This window comes from Lampetra fluviatilis, chromosome 58 (assembly GCF_964198595.1).
Source record: "Lampetra fluviatilis chromosome 58, kcLamFluv1.1, whole genome shotgun sequence".
NCBI lineage: Eukaryota > Metazoa > Chordata > Hyperoartia > Petromyzontiformes > Petromyzontidae > Lampetra > Lampetra fluviatilis.
In genome coordinates, this window is record NC_136332.1 from 8431426 (window position 1) to 8446789 (window position 15364).

At 50.9% G+C, this 15364-nt stretch overlaps 1 protein-coding gene and 1 non-coding gene across 2 annotated transcripts; one reads left to right on the forward strand and one right to left on the reverse strand.

Moving 5' to 3' along the window:
- Positions 1–125: 125 nt before the first annotated feature.
- LOC144950495 (dipeptidyl peptidase 1-like) lies at positions 126–13429 on the reverse strand. The gene is made up of 7 exons (XM_078880632.1): positions 13073–13429; positions 9835–9980; positions 9422–9618; positions 5141–5284; positions 4224–4342; positions 2957–3088; positions 126–2313 (listed from the first exon to the last, which is right to left on the reverse strand). Exons 1-7 carry the CDS (start codon positions 13236–13238, stop codon positions 1805–1807), a joined length of 1413 nt encoding a protein of 470 aa, XP_078736758.1. The 5' UTR covers positions 13239–13429; the 3' UTR covers positions 126–1804.
- A 1721-nt stretch (positions 13430–15150) lies between these two features.
- TRNAS-GCU (transfer RNA serine (anticodon GCU)) lies at positions 15151–15232 on the forward strand. The gene has a single exon. It is a non-coding gene; the product is annotated as a tRNA-Ser (tRNA).
- The last annotated feature ends 132 nt before the right edge of the window (positions 15233–15364 follow it).

Sequence of the window (15364 nt, forward strand, 5' to 3'; positions counted from 1 at the left end):
TCACGAAAGCTTCAAATCTAGATTTAAATGGTTAAGTCTGGTACAATAACACCCACGGTGTGCGGAGGCCCTCATCCAGTAGTCGATTCACAAAGGCCTGTGCAGTGATTCAGTCCAACGAAATATTTTCTCACTACTTTATTTGAAAATTATTTTGCACTTCTCAAAAAGAAACCAAGGAATTCCCTGAGCCCAACACATTAGGTCACAACAATAACCAAATTGCAATGTTACAAATATTTCAGATTAAATTTTTAAAACAAATAAACATTCACAAACCTTCACCCCACCCCAGAACATTGATCTATGATCAGACTAACCAGGATTTAAACTACCCTTGAACTTAGATTCCCTTTAAACAGCACCCGCCGCCCCAGGAGTGTAGCGCCCTCACAATCCGCCCGCCCCATTGCCCTCACTGGGGTGGTGGTGGTGCCATAGCCATGCAAACGAGGAGGGGAGAACCAACAACGAGGCACAGAAGAGGGCATCACGGAACTATTGCTGAAATCCCTTCAGCTGGCCTCTAGGCAGACGAGCCACACTCCTTGTATAGGCCCAGCTCGGGAGTGTTTGTCATATGCCAATCAAGCCAGATTCTCGGGGCTGGATATATCATCATGCAGGCCTGGTCAGGTTGGGGGCTCGCAGAGAGATGAAGAGTTGCCGTTATTGCAAGCCAAGCATTTGTGGGGTGTTTGTTGGCAGGCTTTGATTTCCTCTCACGATAAAACGACGCAGACAACAACCTCACTAGAGGATTGGACCTCGTGTCCAGCCATCACCACTGCCCTGCCTCACCCAGTGCCGGCGCAGCTTGTCCGACCCACAGGCGGCACATAGGCCAGGAGAGCAGTGGTGACGAGCTGTAACTGGCACCGGGTGAAGCGTGATTCCTTGCCAAGCCAGCTGCCCAAAAGGGTCCCCCTTGTTCCCCCCCCTCGTACTGCTAACCAATGTAACCAGTCATCAACCCACTCATGCCTTACCCACCTGGTTAGTCTGCAGTGTATTTTAGGTCTCATGCACGCGGCTCACCGTACGTTGGCTCCGTGTCGCCACTGCTGTGAACGAGTTTCAAGGCCGAGCAACTGGAAAGTTCAACGGTGCGTACCGGAAGAACCAGCAGATGGGAAAACGCGCACTCAATGCAACATGCAGCAAGCTCTGCAAGGGTGATATGTACATGGCTTCCTCACAAACCTACTTGCTGTACACTAGCCTCGACAGACATTGACACGGATAGCCGGCAGGTGACTTGCAACCATCGGAGCCCTCGATTCTGATTCACCAATCGCGTCTCATTTAAAGCCACAGAAAAAAAGAAAAGGCTCAACTCTAAAGAGAGATTGTGTGATCTCCGTGTGAAATATAAGGACCTGAAATGCCTCTCTCACCTGGGAAATGCTTGATATGTAAACGTGTTAAAATTACGATATGCTAAAATAATATTTAAACAATTGCCTATAGGGCCATGACAGTGAAAATTTTGGGGAAACGGTATCCAGTAACGCACATTCCTTTGGGCAACTCTGTACAGCAATGCCAGAGGGTTGGAGAGTGACGATGTTGCTCGAGACAGCACACAAGCTTTAGTAGTCATGTGACCTCTGCGATCTAATTTGAGGTCACCAATTGGGAAAGCGCATTGCGATCAATGCCCGCGCGTGTCAGACGAGCGCCCACCCGCACGCACGCCGCCGCCGCCACTGCTGCTTTCAACTTTCAGTTGCCATCGGGGGTTTTTCCTCGGCGTTGATACTGCACGCACAACATCCCGTTACGTAACCCCCCCCCGCCCCACTCACACGTGCGGGATGGGCTTGGCGAAAACGGCGATGCTCTCGATGCCGCACTCGTCGCTCCCGCGCCGAATACGGAAGAATCCCCGCTCCCCCCATTCCTCCCCCCAGCTGTTCTTCACCACCCAGTAGCGCTCGCCCGTGCCCGGCTCCACGCCGTAGCCCACCACCGCCACCGCGTGGTTCGTTTCCTCGAACGGGTTGAAGGAGTCTCGCAGCCCCGTGTGGTGGTACACGCCGCCGCGGTAGTGCAGCAGGTCGTCGTACACCTGCAGGCCGACCGCGAGCGGCCCGTGCGCCACCAGCTCCAGCCGCATGAGCTCATCGTTGCAGGCGCCGTAGTAGCCGCCCACGTAGCCATAGTGCGCCGCGTAGAAGCGGTAGCAGTCGGCGCGCAATGGCCGGCACGTGGCGTCGTCGCGCCCCGTGTACGGGTAGCAGCTCTCCTCCACCAGCCCAAAGTCCTGCGCGTACTTGCCGCCGATCAGGTACGGGAAGCCACCGTCGCAGCCTGGACAGGGGAGGGGAGGGAGGGAGACTCGAGTCTGTGGTGATCTCCAGTTGCTCAATCTTGGCCAACCGGCTCAAAAATGTAACTAAACTAAAACTAAACCGTTTGTGTGGCTGGATAGAGGGGGCTAAACGGGCACGGCACGGGCTAGAGAAGAGAGGGGCTGATGTGGTACAGGAGGATGTGGAGCCGAGCGGACTTGCAATGGCTGGTACCAGCGGTGTCAAGATCGGCCTTTGTGGAGGAGGTTCGTGAAGGACGCCGCTGAGGAGTGCAGGGGAGCGATGCTCACATCAACGAGCGGAGCGCCGGGCGGATAAAACGCAGCAAGTTGGCACAGTGAGCTGGTGCATAGCTGGTGCATCTGCCAGTCATCTCAGTCAACCCATGACACACCTGGGTGTCCCGTGGACCTGCCAACGGGCGTTCGACACTTCGTGGCCTAAAAGCGGCACAATCACTACGGATACGCAACCGCCATATAGCGGTAAACGGCGTCTGTTGTTGTTGTGAGCTGCAGTGTGATGGGTGCACACGGTGTGGGCGAGGCAGTTCGGTGGAGCGAGTGATCAACGTGGCGTGTGGGTGGAGACGCTCGCTTCTCCTCGCTTTGGCCGAATGTTCGTCATTGTAGGCGTCTGACCTTGGGAGAAGTTGCTGCACGACACGATCTGCTGGGTGCTCAGGATGGGCGTCTGCGACACGTTGGTCAGGATGCGGATGCGAGCCTCCAGCATGGCCATGGAGGAGAAGGAGTAGCAGCTGCCGCACGATCCTACACACAACACGCGATACAGCAGTGTCTCAGTGTCCATAGACAATGATGCACAGACTGGTCTCTGATGAGGTTCACAGACAATGATGCACAGACTGGTATCTGATGAGGTTCACAGACAATGATGCACAGACTGGTATCTGATGAGGTTCACAGACAATGATGCACAGACTGGTGTCTGATGAGGTTCACAGACAATGATGTACAGACTGGTATCTGATGAGGTTCACAGACAATGATGTACAGACTGGTATCTGATGAGGTTCACAGACAATGATGCACAGACTGGTATCTGATGAGGTTCACAGACAATGATGTACAGACTGGTATCTGATGAGGTTCACAGACAATGATGCACAGACTGGTATCTGATGAGGTTCACAGACAATGATGCACAGACTGGTATCTGATGAGGTTCACAGACAATGATGTACAGACTGGTGTCTGATGAGGTTCACAGACAATGATGCACAGACTGGTGTCTGATGAGGTTCACAGACAATGATGTACAGACTGGTGTCTGATGAGGTTCACAGACAATGATGTACAGACTGGTGTCTGATGGGTCAATAGACAATGATGCACAGACTGGTGTCTGATGGGTCCATAGACAATGATGTACAGACTGGTGTCTGATGAGGTTCACAGACAATGATGCACAGGCTGGTCTCTGATGAGGTTCACAGACAATGATGCACAGGCTGGTCTCTGATGAGGTTCACAGACAATGATGCACAGACTGGTATCTGATGGGTCAATAGACAATGATGCACAGACTGGTATCTGATGGGTCCATAGACAATGATGCACAGACTGGTGTCTGATGGGTCCATAGACAATGATGCACAGACTGGTGTCTGATGAGGTTCACAGACAATGATGCACAGGCTGGTATCTGATGGGTCAATAGACAATGATGCACAGACTGGTGTCTGATGAGGTTCACAGACAATGATGCACAGGCTGGTATCTGATGGGTCAATAGACAATGATGCACAGACTGGTATCTGATGGGTCCATAGACAATGATGAACAGACTGGTCTCTGATGAGGTTCACAGACAATGATGCACAGACTGGTCTCTGATGGGTCAATAGACAATGATGCACAGACTGGTATCAGTGGGACAGCTCACCCTGGTTCCGGATGGGAGAGACGTAGTTGATGCCGTTAACGTTCCTCCAGTCCCAGGATGTGGGCAGGGTGGATGCGAGTCGCCGCGTCTCCTCCGTCACCACAGACGACTTTGGTCGCCTACAAACGAAGACGTGCACACACATACACACCATGTCAGATAATCCTTCTCTTCCCTCTGCTAGTATTTTCACACCTAGGGAGGCCCAAGACCAGTCAGATTAATCATCACTGGCGCTGGCCACAAGTGCGAATCGAACTTGGGTCAAATTAAATTAAGGTTCCGTACTTAATTTGGATTAATTCCAGCTGAGAATTATTCGGTTTGCGCGTTATGCAAACAGCAGAGCTGGTGGGAAAGTGCTGCCTTCTACCGTACGGACCAGGGAGCGTCACTCGATGAAGGGGATCTCGGAGGTGGCTCTGCGATGTCCGCTTCCGCGGGTTGTTCTCAACCACGGGGAGATGCAAACTGCCCGCTCGAGAGATCCATTTGGATGCTCGCAACTCGTGACGAGACACCGAGAGCCCAAATTGGGATTAGGCAATTTGTAAAAATTATTTTACCAGGTAAGGCCCACTGAGCTATTCCACTCTTTTACAGAAGCGACCCGGCCACAAATGACTAAGTGGTTTACGATGGGAAAATGTATCGCAGCCAAATACTCTAAACACATGTTTCTAAATGTGGAGGGGAAAAACCGGAGAACCGGGAGAAAAATCCACACGACCACTTGGAAAGATACACGCAAACTCCAATCATACAGCAGGCATCAGGGTTGTGATCGAACCCACGACCTCCTGTACACCAGGCGAGGTAGGTAACATCTCCTAGCCACCGTGGCGCCGAACTGGGCAGTAACCAACGACGGAGCCTGACAATCTTTGACCCCGTCAGCCTCTCCTCCCCCGTCTCACCCGTGGATGCGCGACGCACGCCCACCGGCCCGACGCGTCAGCTCCCCCAGGCTCAGGCCGTCGTAGAGCGGGTAGTGCACGGCGCGCCACGAGTGCTGCGCCTCGTTGACCCGCTGCACGAAGGCCGCGTTGTGCTCGTACAGCCTGCGCACGACACGTGACACACGACACACGGTACATGACACACGGTATGCAGCATTCGATATACGGTGCACGTTCAGAGAAACCGCAGTGCGCTCGGGACACGGAGCCACGCGCTCACGATGTGCGGTGCAGCGCATCTGCACGTATGTCCATACAGATGTCGAACTTCTTTTGCACCGTACGTAGCCAACCGTGCTAATCGGACGTGACGGAGGAGACACGACCGCCCCCCCCCACCCCTGTGCATGACGCCAAGCGGCAGCTCGCTTGGCGAACGGTGACAGAGGATGGTAGAGAACTAATCGGTAACAGAGGATGGTAGAGAACTAATCGGTAACAGAGGATGGTAGAGAACTAATCGGTAACAGAGGAAGTGACCAATACGCCTCGGTCCCACCTTTGTCTCTCGACACACAAACAATAAACATTTACATTTACACATCCCATCAGCCCCACAACTTTCTGGGACGTATTTTTTTCCCAGAAGTATCTGTTTCGTACAAAGCAAATGCTGCACCAGGTTTTGATATTCAATGTCTCATCGGCATCTTCAGGCTTGCCAAAACCAATGTCCGGCAAGGATACGGGGGTCCTCGATTGACGCAGAGGTAGGTTCCTGTTGATCTTCCCTTGTAAATAAAACAAGAGAGAAGACTTTTCGATTCAAAGCTTTCGTGACTGCAGGGATTCATCTTCTTGGTTCTTTCGGTAAAGTCACGTAGAATGGAAATAATAAAATAATAAAAATAAAACATTAAATAATTCTCACGACGTTTCGGCCACAACGCAAGCAGCTGTCCTCAGGTGGAGAACAGGTCTGTCGAGGAGATGCGAGGTGGGGGGTTGGGCGGAATGGAATTAATGATTGGCCCTGCAGCTGTTTGTGAGTGAGTGCGAGTGGGAAGGAGTTTATGTAGGTGGAGAATGCATCGCTTAGCGCTGCGGTTATCGAGAAGACGTTGCCATGCTTGGGAAAGTTGACCCAGGCGGGTCATGTGATGCCACACTTACCAGTGGACTAGGATGACAAACACCCTCCGAGACACGAACACACGGACACACACGGATACAAAAGACAATTAAAGATCCCCCACATGGCCTACCCAGGCTGTTGGTATGTACGTTGAACTTATTTCACACCCCATGTAGTCAACCGTGCTCATCGGAGGTGCGGGGAAGGACAACAAACTCAACACAAAAAGTGCTGTCAAGCGGGTACCTCTGAAGGCTGTGTACGAAGCAGAGTTGTGGCAAGCGCCATGCCCCACCGGCACCACGCCCGACCCCCTTTGTCTTCCCAGTGCTGATATTTTACACACACTGCATAAGGTACTCATTTGAGACTCAGACCATCTATGGGAGGCTCAGGACCGGCTCGGAGCAGGAATCAAACCCGGTTTGTAGCGCAGCACGATAACCGCAGCGCTAAGCGATGCACTCTCCACCTACATAAACTCCTTCCCACTCGCACTCACTCACAAACAGCTGCAGGGCCAATCATTAATTCCATTCCGCCCAACCCCCACCTCGCATCATCTTTCTCCGACTCGGCGCTCTTCGCTGGCCAAGCCTGGCAAGTGCCAACTCTCCCGTGGGATGACCTTGCGGGCCAAAGTTTCAATCTGGGTCCGGTTCTTCAGCGCGTTTTGCCTTTTTCTCCCCCAGTTCTATTCCAATCGTGTTGCCAAGGTCCAGGCGCAGTCCAGCAATTGCTCCCTCGTGCTGCTGCTGTCAGAAGGGCTCTCTGCGAGGGGGGGGGGGGGCGGCTGTGGCGAGCCCCTCCATGGGGGACCTGCACAAGTCACACGTTTCACTGCCCCCGACAAGTGGAGACCACCGTCAACAACCCACGTCCCATCACCAACAACGACCCCACGTGGAACGAGGTGTGGGGATATTTCTCTGAATAATCGGAAGGATCAAGGACTCCACCAAACCGGGAATGCGGGGAGGTGCAAACCCTCAGGCGTACATCACGGACGGCTGCCGCATGACAACCACGCACTGTGCTCTGGTGAAACGAGCGGATTGCTCCACTCCGTTACCGCCCCAGACACTCGCAACATTAAACCTGCAACTGTAGAGCTGCTGCCGCTCTTTCCAAATGCCATGCGAATGACACACGGTGGTGCCGACAAGGTCAGAACACTCGACTCCACAATCGGAAAGTTACGACTCAATATCTCGGTCATGTGATTCGACCCGACCAATCATCTCCCCTACGGTCAATAAAATGGAGTTACAATTTTCAGTGGTTGATACATGCTCTGTGGCTCCCTCCAGTGTCACGTGGTATGTTCAACAATGCCTCAGGGCCACCAATGGAAATGGGCATTGGTAGTTTGAACAGGGAGATGCGATTTAGTTGACAGGTGAAAGCGAATAAAGCTTCAGCAGAACTCCATTCTTACAGTCCACATGAATACAACGTCTACTCCATCAGCCTTTTGGCTTTCCAGTCCGATATCAAACAACACTTTTCCCAGTTCAGTGTTGTTGTCCTGCCCCCGCAGCTCCGATTATCACGGTTGGCTACGTACGGTGCGATAGAAGTTCAACACACACACGTATAAGCAGCGTGTGCTTAAGTGAACCCCTGCAGTGATTTTGACCTTCTGGGTCTCATCAGCATACTGCTGAATTAACCGATGTCATTGGCAAGAGCACTCCATGTAAAATAATGGACTCCCACCCCCGCCCAATCGTTCAATGAAAAAAAAGTCAACGCCGGACACATTTGGCATCTCTGCGGAGCGTCGTTCATCCGATGAGCTCACGCACCCACCGGGGGATATATAAAACCCATTCTGAAAGAGGAAGGCGGAAGCCAGACAGCGCAGAGCGCAAACAGCTGATGCAAGTGCATCAAGCCAGACCAGGCGGTGTAACGGTAAAGCAAGTTTGTTATCTGGACATTGGACTGCGGGCACCCGCATCACAGACAGAGATTAAGATCCTGCACCGTATGGCCAGAGCTTGCTTGCTATAGCTCGAGGCAACCATCTATTAAGGGCAGCATGCCGGAGACAAAGGGGGAGGGGGGTGTCTGGCACCACGCCCAGCTCACCTTTGTCTCCATCCAGCAGTGGACAATACCAAAAGGAGGTGTCCACATGCACATGTACAGACACGGGCTCTGTGATGCGGGTATATAAAATGTAGATTTTTTTTTGAGAGCGGTGTTTGACGATGGGGTCTCCAAGACAGCGATAACCCGACAGACCGGTCTCCGTTCGACATTATGACACATTTATTATTATATATTTAAATAAAGAAAACCCGTAGGCGAACGCAGCCTCATTACCCCAACCTCCTCCGCAAACCGCACTGAGCAACATCGCTTGGGAAACTCGTGACCTTGAGCAACAACTCCACGCAGATAAATAAGTGCACAAAGTTGAGTCAACAGATTTTAGTTTTCGCTTCCTCTTACAAATGTCAGTTTCGGGCAGTTTATGAAACGATAACGTGTGCGTAGTCACAGTGGGTGGCTATGCTCACTTCCCCTTTTTTGGGGACCCCCCCCTCGCTCCCTCTTTACATTTCTTTAGAAAATGGAAACAATAAGATTGAGTTACAGTCACGAAAACATCACAAATACTGAAGTGTGCAGAGCTACGCTGCATCGCTGTTTACTGCGCTCTTCACAGCGAGTCGTGAGTCACAGTCAACTGTAAAGGTCCATCAACTTCACACGGAACAGAAAATGGGCCATTGCAGAATGTGATTGTTTTTTACCGTAAAGACCAAAAAGCGTTCAGTATTTACTGTGTGCATGGCGTGCTGCGCTGTGGCCAGTTGGATGGTTGGTCTCGAGGGGCCGTCGGTACCCACATCCTCCACCTCACCTATCACACCCTCCCCCCATCTCCCACTTACAAATGCATCGATCACATTTAACACTCCGCCTCCACGCTGTGCAGAAGTTTGTTTTTACTGGCCGGCTCGGTCCGGCTAAGTACAAATTATGGATATGCAGGGTCAGATGGACGTATGTCAAACTTCTTTCACACCGTATGTAGCCAACCGTGTCAATTGGAGGTGCGACAACCGGCATTTTGCTTTAGATCAGCCGGAGGCCCGCACTGCCGCCGGATAATCACAGCGTCGACACACGCTGGCCCCGGGGTCTCTCACCGCGTGCTGGGAGCCTCCTGGACGCTCCACTGGGAGCCCACGCCCCCCTCTTCTCCTGCCACTTCCGCTCCTCTCCACGACTGCGGCTTCACTCGGCGGCCCCTGAAGCAGGCCCAGTTGCGGCCCAGCACGTCGTGCACCCAGCCGGCCCGCGTCTCCGCGCACAGACTCGTCACAACGGTGCCCACCTTAGTGAACTGACGGGCGGGTGAGAGGGGAGAGAGAAAGAGAGAGACGGAGAGAATACGTGAGATGCGGACACTCCAGTGCTCGGGCCCGGACTCCCGAATTCGTCAGCCATGTGACAAGGCAACCGATCACAGGGGATTCCTGTTCTGCCGTGTTCTACGTGGAGAGACAAGTGTGTGGGAAGGCCGCGTACGTTTGCCTTGCGAGTGACAGCCGGTGCTTACGTTGAAGAAGGCGAACCACTTGTACCCGGTGAGCACCACCTCGAAGCCCTGGTTGTAGATGATGGTGAACGTTCCCTGGTTTCCCTTCTCGTCGGCCGCCACGTTCATCTTGAGCAGGTGCAGCCGAACCACCTGTACGGCCTTGCCTGCGTGGGGACACACCGAGCGTTACGGGGCTGGGTCGCCGTGGGCATACAACGCAGGTTCATGCCACGCAAAAAGCGCATTGCCACAAGTGAACCACGATAGCTCGCTGATATCGTCAAGAAGCATAAACTATCATCACGCAAATTCCAGTCATCCTCGCAGCGGTGGCTTTCGGCTAGCCACTGAACAAAGATGGTCACCGCATTGCGCGCTTCTGCGGCCGTCTGGAACGCTTTTCCTTCCGATATTAGGAAGCCGCTGGAGCTGTGCACTTTTAAATCTAAATAGAAAACTCTTTAGAACTGCTTTTTGTGTTTAGGGTTGCTGTTCTTCCCCCGCACCTCCAATGGGCACGGTTGGTTACGTACGCTGCTAAAGAAGGTGCACCTGGCATCCACACGCAGCTGCATCTCAAGACACTGTAGATGAGCAATAGTAGGATTGGATGGGTGACATTTCGTGCACGTGGCTTTTATTAATGAATGTTGACTTTTCTGTTCATGTGCAGCTCTCTCACTCATGCGGTGTGACACGAGCGTTGCCACCTGTTCCAGTAGTGACCCAGACGGCTCTAAATTTGGCATTTGTGACCGAGGTGGAAGGAATAGATTTGAGACCTCGTGTGCAACTTAATTACAGTAAACCGTGGGCTTTTCCTGATAAAAATAATTTATTTGTATATTTTTCGTGATTTACTAACCTTTCCTATACTTTTCAATTCTGTCGTGCGTTTGTATTGTTGTGGTAACTTTCTGACCCGCGCCCATCTACTGGACATCGGTAACACAGAGCTTTATAGCTCATGGATTCCTCCAGAATATCCATTCCGAGAGACCTCGGCTGAGAAATGTCCGGGTTGGGTCTGCGCAAAATGGCGATTGGTGGCAGCACAGCCCCAAGTCCTCCACATCGCTTTACTCCACGCGGCGAATGCGATACGGCCAGGGTGCCAAACGCCCCCCAGATGCAGGACCCTCATCGCAACGAGTGTTGAGACTCTGTAGAATGTTCCTGCACAGACTCCACTCCACAGCAGTGTCCTGAGAGACGACACAAAGACGGAGCCCTCCCTCCCTCCCCTCCCCTACAGCATGTGATTACAGTCACGGAACAACTCCAATGAAGTCGTGAGAAGCACAGGGCGCTTCAAAAATGTGCCGACTGCGGACTCTGGAGACCACCTGGAGAAGATTCCAGGCACGCGTTGACAACGATGGCGATCAAGTGGGGGAGACTGACTTTGTGAAGCTATTAACATTACATTTGTTATCTTGTTAGTGTTTTATCCGTTCTTTTTCCATTAAAAACGATAGACCCATATAATTGTTAAACATTTATTGATGCACCCTGTATTTAATGAACATGTTGATACAATGTACTTATTATACTTCACCCCAGACGGGACCTCTCACTTTGTAGGGATGTCCCGTGGGTGGGGTCAGCTTACACGTACACGGCAAACACCTATTGACTTGTACACTCACATCTTATTATTTACATTATCTGGCTGCTATTACATTTACACGTGACGAGAAGCCCCTTCTCGTTGGGCTACCATTTGTAGCCAGATCACTTCTGAAAAAGCTGTATAGCTTGGTGGGCTTTTCCTGGTAAGATAAAACAAATAGTTTACCGGTATTAATTCTAGATTTGAAGTTTTCCTGACTGCAAGGATCGATACTCTTTGTTTTTTCGGTAAAGTCACGTAGGTGAAAAACAAAATAAAATGTAATTAAAACAACTAAATTAAAACAAATCACGACGTATATCTCATACGCTACAGTAATTTTTCTGGAGCAGCCACCTGATGACGGAGGCTTGTGTTGCCTTCGAAACGTCGTGATTTGTTTTAATTTACTTGTTTTCATTTTAATTTATTTTATTTAGTTTTTTACCTACGTGACTTTACTGAAAAAACAGTATCGTTTACCGGTAGTTGTATTTGCATTTATATTCATTATTTATTTACCTTTCACACACTTTGCACTCTTATCGTGTTTTTTATTATTTGTTGTTGTTATGACCCCGCCAAGGCCGTAGTAGCCATGGAGTCAACATTGGGGGGGACCAAATCTTCCAGGGGGTTTGGGGGTCCCCCTCCAGAAAAATATCTAAATTTGAAACTAATTTCCTGCCATTTACTGCGTTAAATATTAAAAAAATTAACTAACACATAGGATGGACTTTTTATTCATCTTTTTACAATAATGTCTACTAGTGTATTGTATTACATTGCTGTTTTTTCTTTTTTACATTTTCTTGTTTCATTGTATGTAATGGCAGAGCTTAGGGATTAATAAAGTACAACCATAACCACAATCATATAAACAGACATCTATTTTATAGCAATATATTGGGGGGGGGGGGGGGGGCATTTTGAGCAAATAAATATTTTATAATTACGGCCTTGAACCCCGCCCCCACCGAACATCTCTGAAAAATCGCTTTGTAGCTCATCGGATTCCTCCAGTCGACATAAAGACTCCGATTCTAAGAGTTGTGCACCGAATACCAGCCAGTCAGACATACACAATTAGATCAACAAACACATCATGAAAGTCTGCTCGGCCACGAGCAATGTACTCACTCGAGCTGCACCATTCATGTACGAGTTGTAACTCACTTGCGGTGAAGATGAAAAGGAACGAGTGTCGAATGTGCGGAGGGCGAAGTGAAAGTCGCGGGCCGGGTTCGACCCGCGGGCTGCAGGGCCCCAACGCCTCTTAGGGGGTCTCTTAAGGGGTCTCTAATGGGGGTCTCTAATGGGGGTCTCCAAGGGGGCTCTAAGGGGGCTCTAAGGGGGCTCTAAGGGGGCTCTAAGGGGGCTCTAAGGGGGCTCTAAGGGGGCTCTAAGGGGGCTCTAGGGGGTCTCTAGGGGGTCTCTAGGGCGTCTCTAGGGCGTCTCTAGGGGGGTCTCTAGGGGGGTCTCTAGGGGGGTCTCTAAGGGGGTCTCTAGGGGGTATCTAGGGGGTATCTAGGGGGTATCTAGGGGGTCTCTAAGGGGTATCTAGGGGGTATCTAGGGGGTATCTGGGGGTCTCTAAGGGGGTCTCTAAGGGGTGTCTGTTACCCCTCCCCCAACTCCTCCTCACCTGCCGGCTCGCAGTCCACTTGGGGTCCGGAGTTGACCGGCCCGACCTCCATCTCCCACGTGCCCACGAGGTCCTCGAAGGTGCAGTTCACGGGCAGGTCCGCCCCGGCCTGCCCGGGCAGCAGCAGCGGCAGCAGCATCAGCAGTAGTGGGGGGGTCCTCGCCATGGCGAACGTGTCCAGCGCAGTAGCCGGGGGAGTGGGCAGCGAGCGAGGACGGCAGAGACCGAGGCGGTGGTGCAGCTGCCGCTGTGGGGAGACAAAGGCGGCCCTGGCACAGAACACACAGAGCCGGGCTCGGCTCGCCGCGCCTGCACTGGGACAAAGCGAAATGATCGATTCCTCGGGCCTCGACTCCTCCCTTTAAATCTCGGTCGCAACGAATCGATTCCCGTGCGCGTGACACGAGGCGTTGTTGGGGAGCGGTGGCGCGTTGGTTAGTGCGCTGCGCTGCGAACCTGGCGACGATTATTTGAACCGGTTGTGCGCCTCCCCTAGGTCGACTCAGCCTCAAATGAGTACCCGGTGCGAGCCACAGGGTTGAGATGCGCTCCTGTCGGGGCTTTTATCGCGTTCTGACCCCGTGCCCCTCCCGGACATCTGTTTAAGACAAATATCGATTTTGATTACGAATGAACGCGACCAATCGATGTTCTCATTCGGCAATAACGAATCGATTCCTCCCCCGCCCGCTCCCGTTGGAGCGCGTGCGGCGCACAGCTGATCGGCGTCGTGTCACGTGGCCACGGTCGGCCATCTTGCGTAGGGAGAATCCGATGAGCTGTGAAGCTCTTGAGGAAGGGGGTCCAGGAGGGGGTCACGGGGTCACAACGTCACAACTACAAACAATACAAAACACACACACTGTGGGAGTGCGAAGTATAGGGAAGGTTAGCAAGTCACTTTAAAATATTTAAAACATCTAACTAAACTATATATTATGTTATCTTAGGTAAAGCGAGGTAGTGGTGGTGAACATGTATTTATTTTAATTATAACTTAACATTGCAGCGTCGTTCGTGCAAAAGATCATCTCACAACCACTGCACAAATAAAACGTGGCAGTGGGGCACAGATAAAACAACAGCGCCGTCAAAGGCGACGTTTCGGGCAGCGGGCCTCCATCAGAGCAGACAGGGCAGAGTGGATTATTATTAGTGACAGTGTTTTTAATGAATGCAGAGTTTACGCCATGGGGCTTCACGAGAATTTCCTTAAATGTTTTCTGATCAGTTTTTAAAATGGCAAATGAAGTTAGCTTCTAGTAACTTGTTTTTTAATTCCCATATGAACCTACCGATTGTTTGTATTTGCATACACAGTTAGCTAATAGCTATTATGTAACTACTATTAGCTCTTAGGTAACCTAATAGCTATTAGGTAACTACTGTAGTGCATATGCTAACCTAAAATCTGGGAATCAGAAAAAACCCATTCTCATCTTATCCACTTCATCTCTCTTGCCTCTCTGCTTTACTTAAGGGCTCTAAAAAAAGCCATTGTCCGAAACGTCACCTATTGTATAGATCCCCTTGTGCCAGTGTTATTGACTACTCTTAGGTTTTTTTCAGGTAAAGTCACGTAGGGAAAAATAAATAATAAAAATAAATAACAAAATGATAGAAATAATAATAGAAATAAAATAATTATTATTTCCATTATTATTAATCATATTTATTATGTTTTATTTTTACCAACGTGACTTTACCGAAAAAAAACCTAAGAGTATGAATCCTTGCAGTCACGAAAGCTTCAAATCTAGAATTATTGACGACTGTTTAGTCTTGTGATGACTCCTTCACAGGGGCTTGCTTACAGCACTTGCCCCAACAGTCGGCACAAGGCTACTTGGGAAACTTTGTCTTTGTTGTGCATATATCTAACGCAACTTGGCACAGTGGGAGCACACGGCTCAGTCAAGCCCCCAACACCTGGGCTCTCTCCTGTGGCCTGTCAGCAGCAAGACTTTCACACTTCACGCGGCCTCAAAGTGCATCTAGCCTGGCACAAGTGGCGTGAAGTGGCATCACCACCATGAAGTGATGAATAGTAGCTGATGGTGAGTGCCAGAGAGTGTGGGGACGAGGTGGCCGAGTGGTTAAGGCGATGGACTGCTAATCCATTGTGCTCTGCACGCGTGGGTTCGAATCCCACCTTCGTCGCAAACACTTTTTTTTTATTATTGATCCTGAGCTCTCATCGCCATGAATACATTCTCACTGAATGTGACTCTTGGCTCCCAGAAGCAGCACTGGCCATGCCAATGTGACCAATGTGGTTTGCAATAATAGAGG

Coding starts and splice junctions, on each gene's coding strand:
- LOC144950495 (XM_078880632.1), bottom strand. CDS start 13,238: ATGGCGAGGACCCCCCCACTACTGCTGATGCTGCTGCCGCTGCTGCTG. Junction 9,619..9,834: donor AGTGGTTCGCCTTCTTCAAC/GTAAGCACCGGC, acceptor CCCGCCCGTCAG/TTCACTAAGGTGGGCACCGT. Junction 2,314..2,956: donor GTGCAGCAACTTCTCCCAAG/GTCAGACGCCTA, acceptor TCCCCTGTCCAG/GCTGCGACGGTGGCTTCCCG.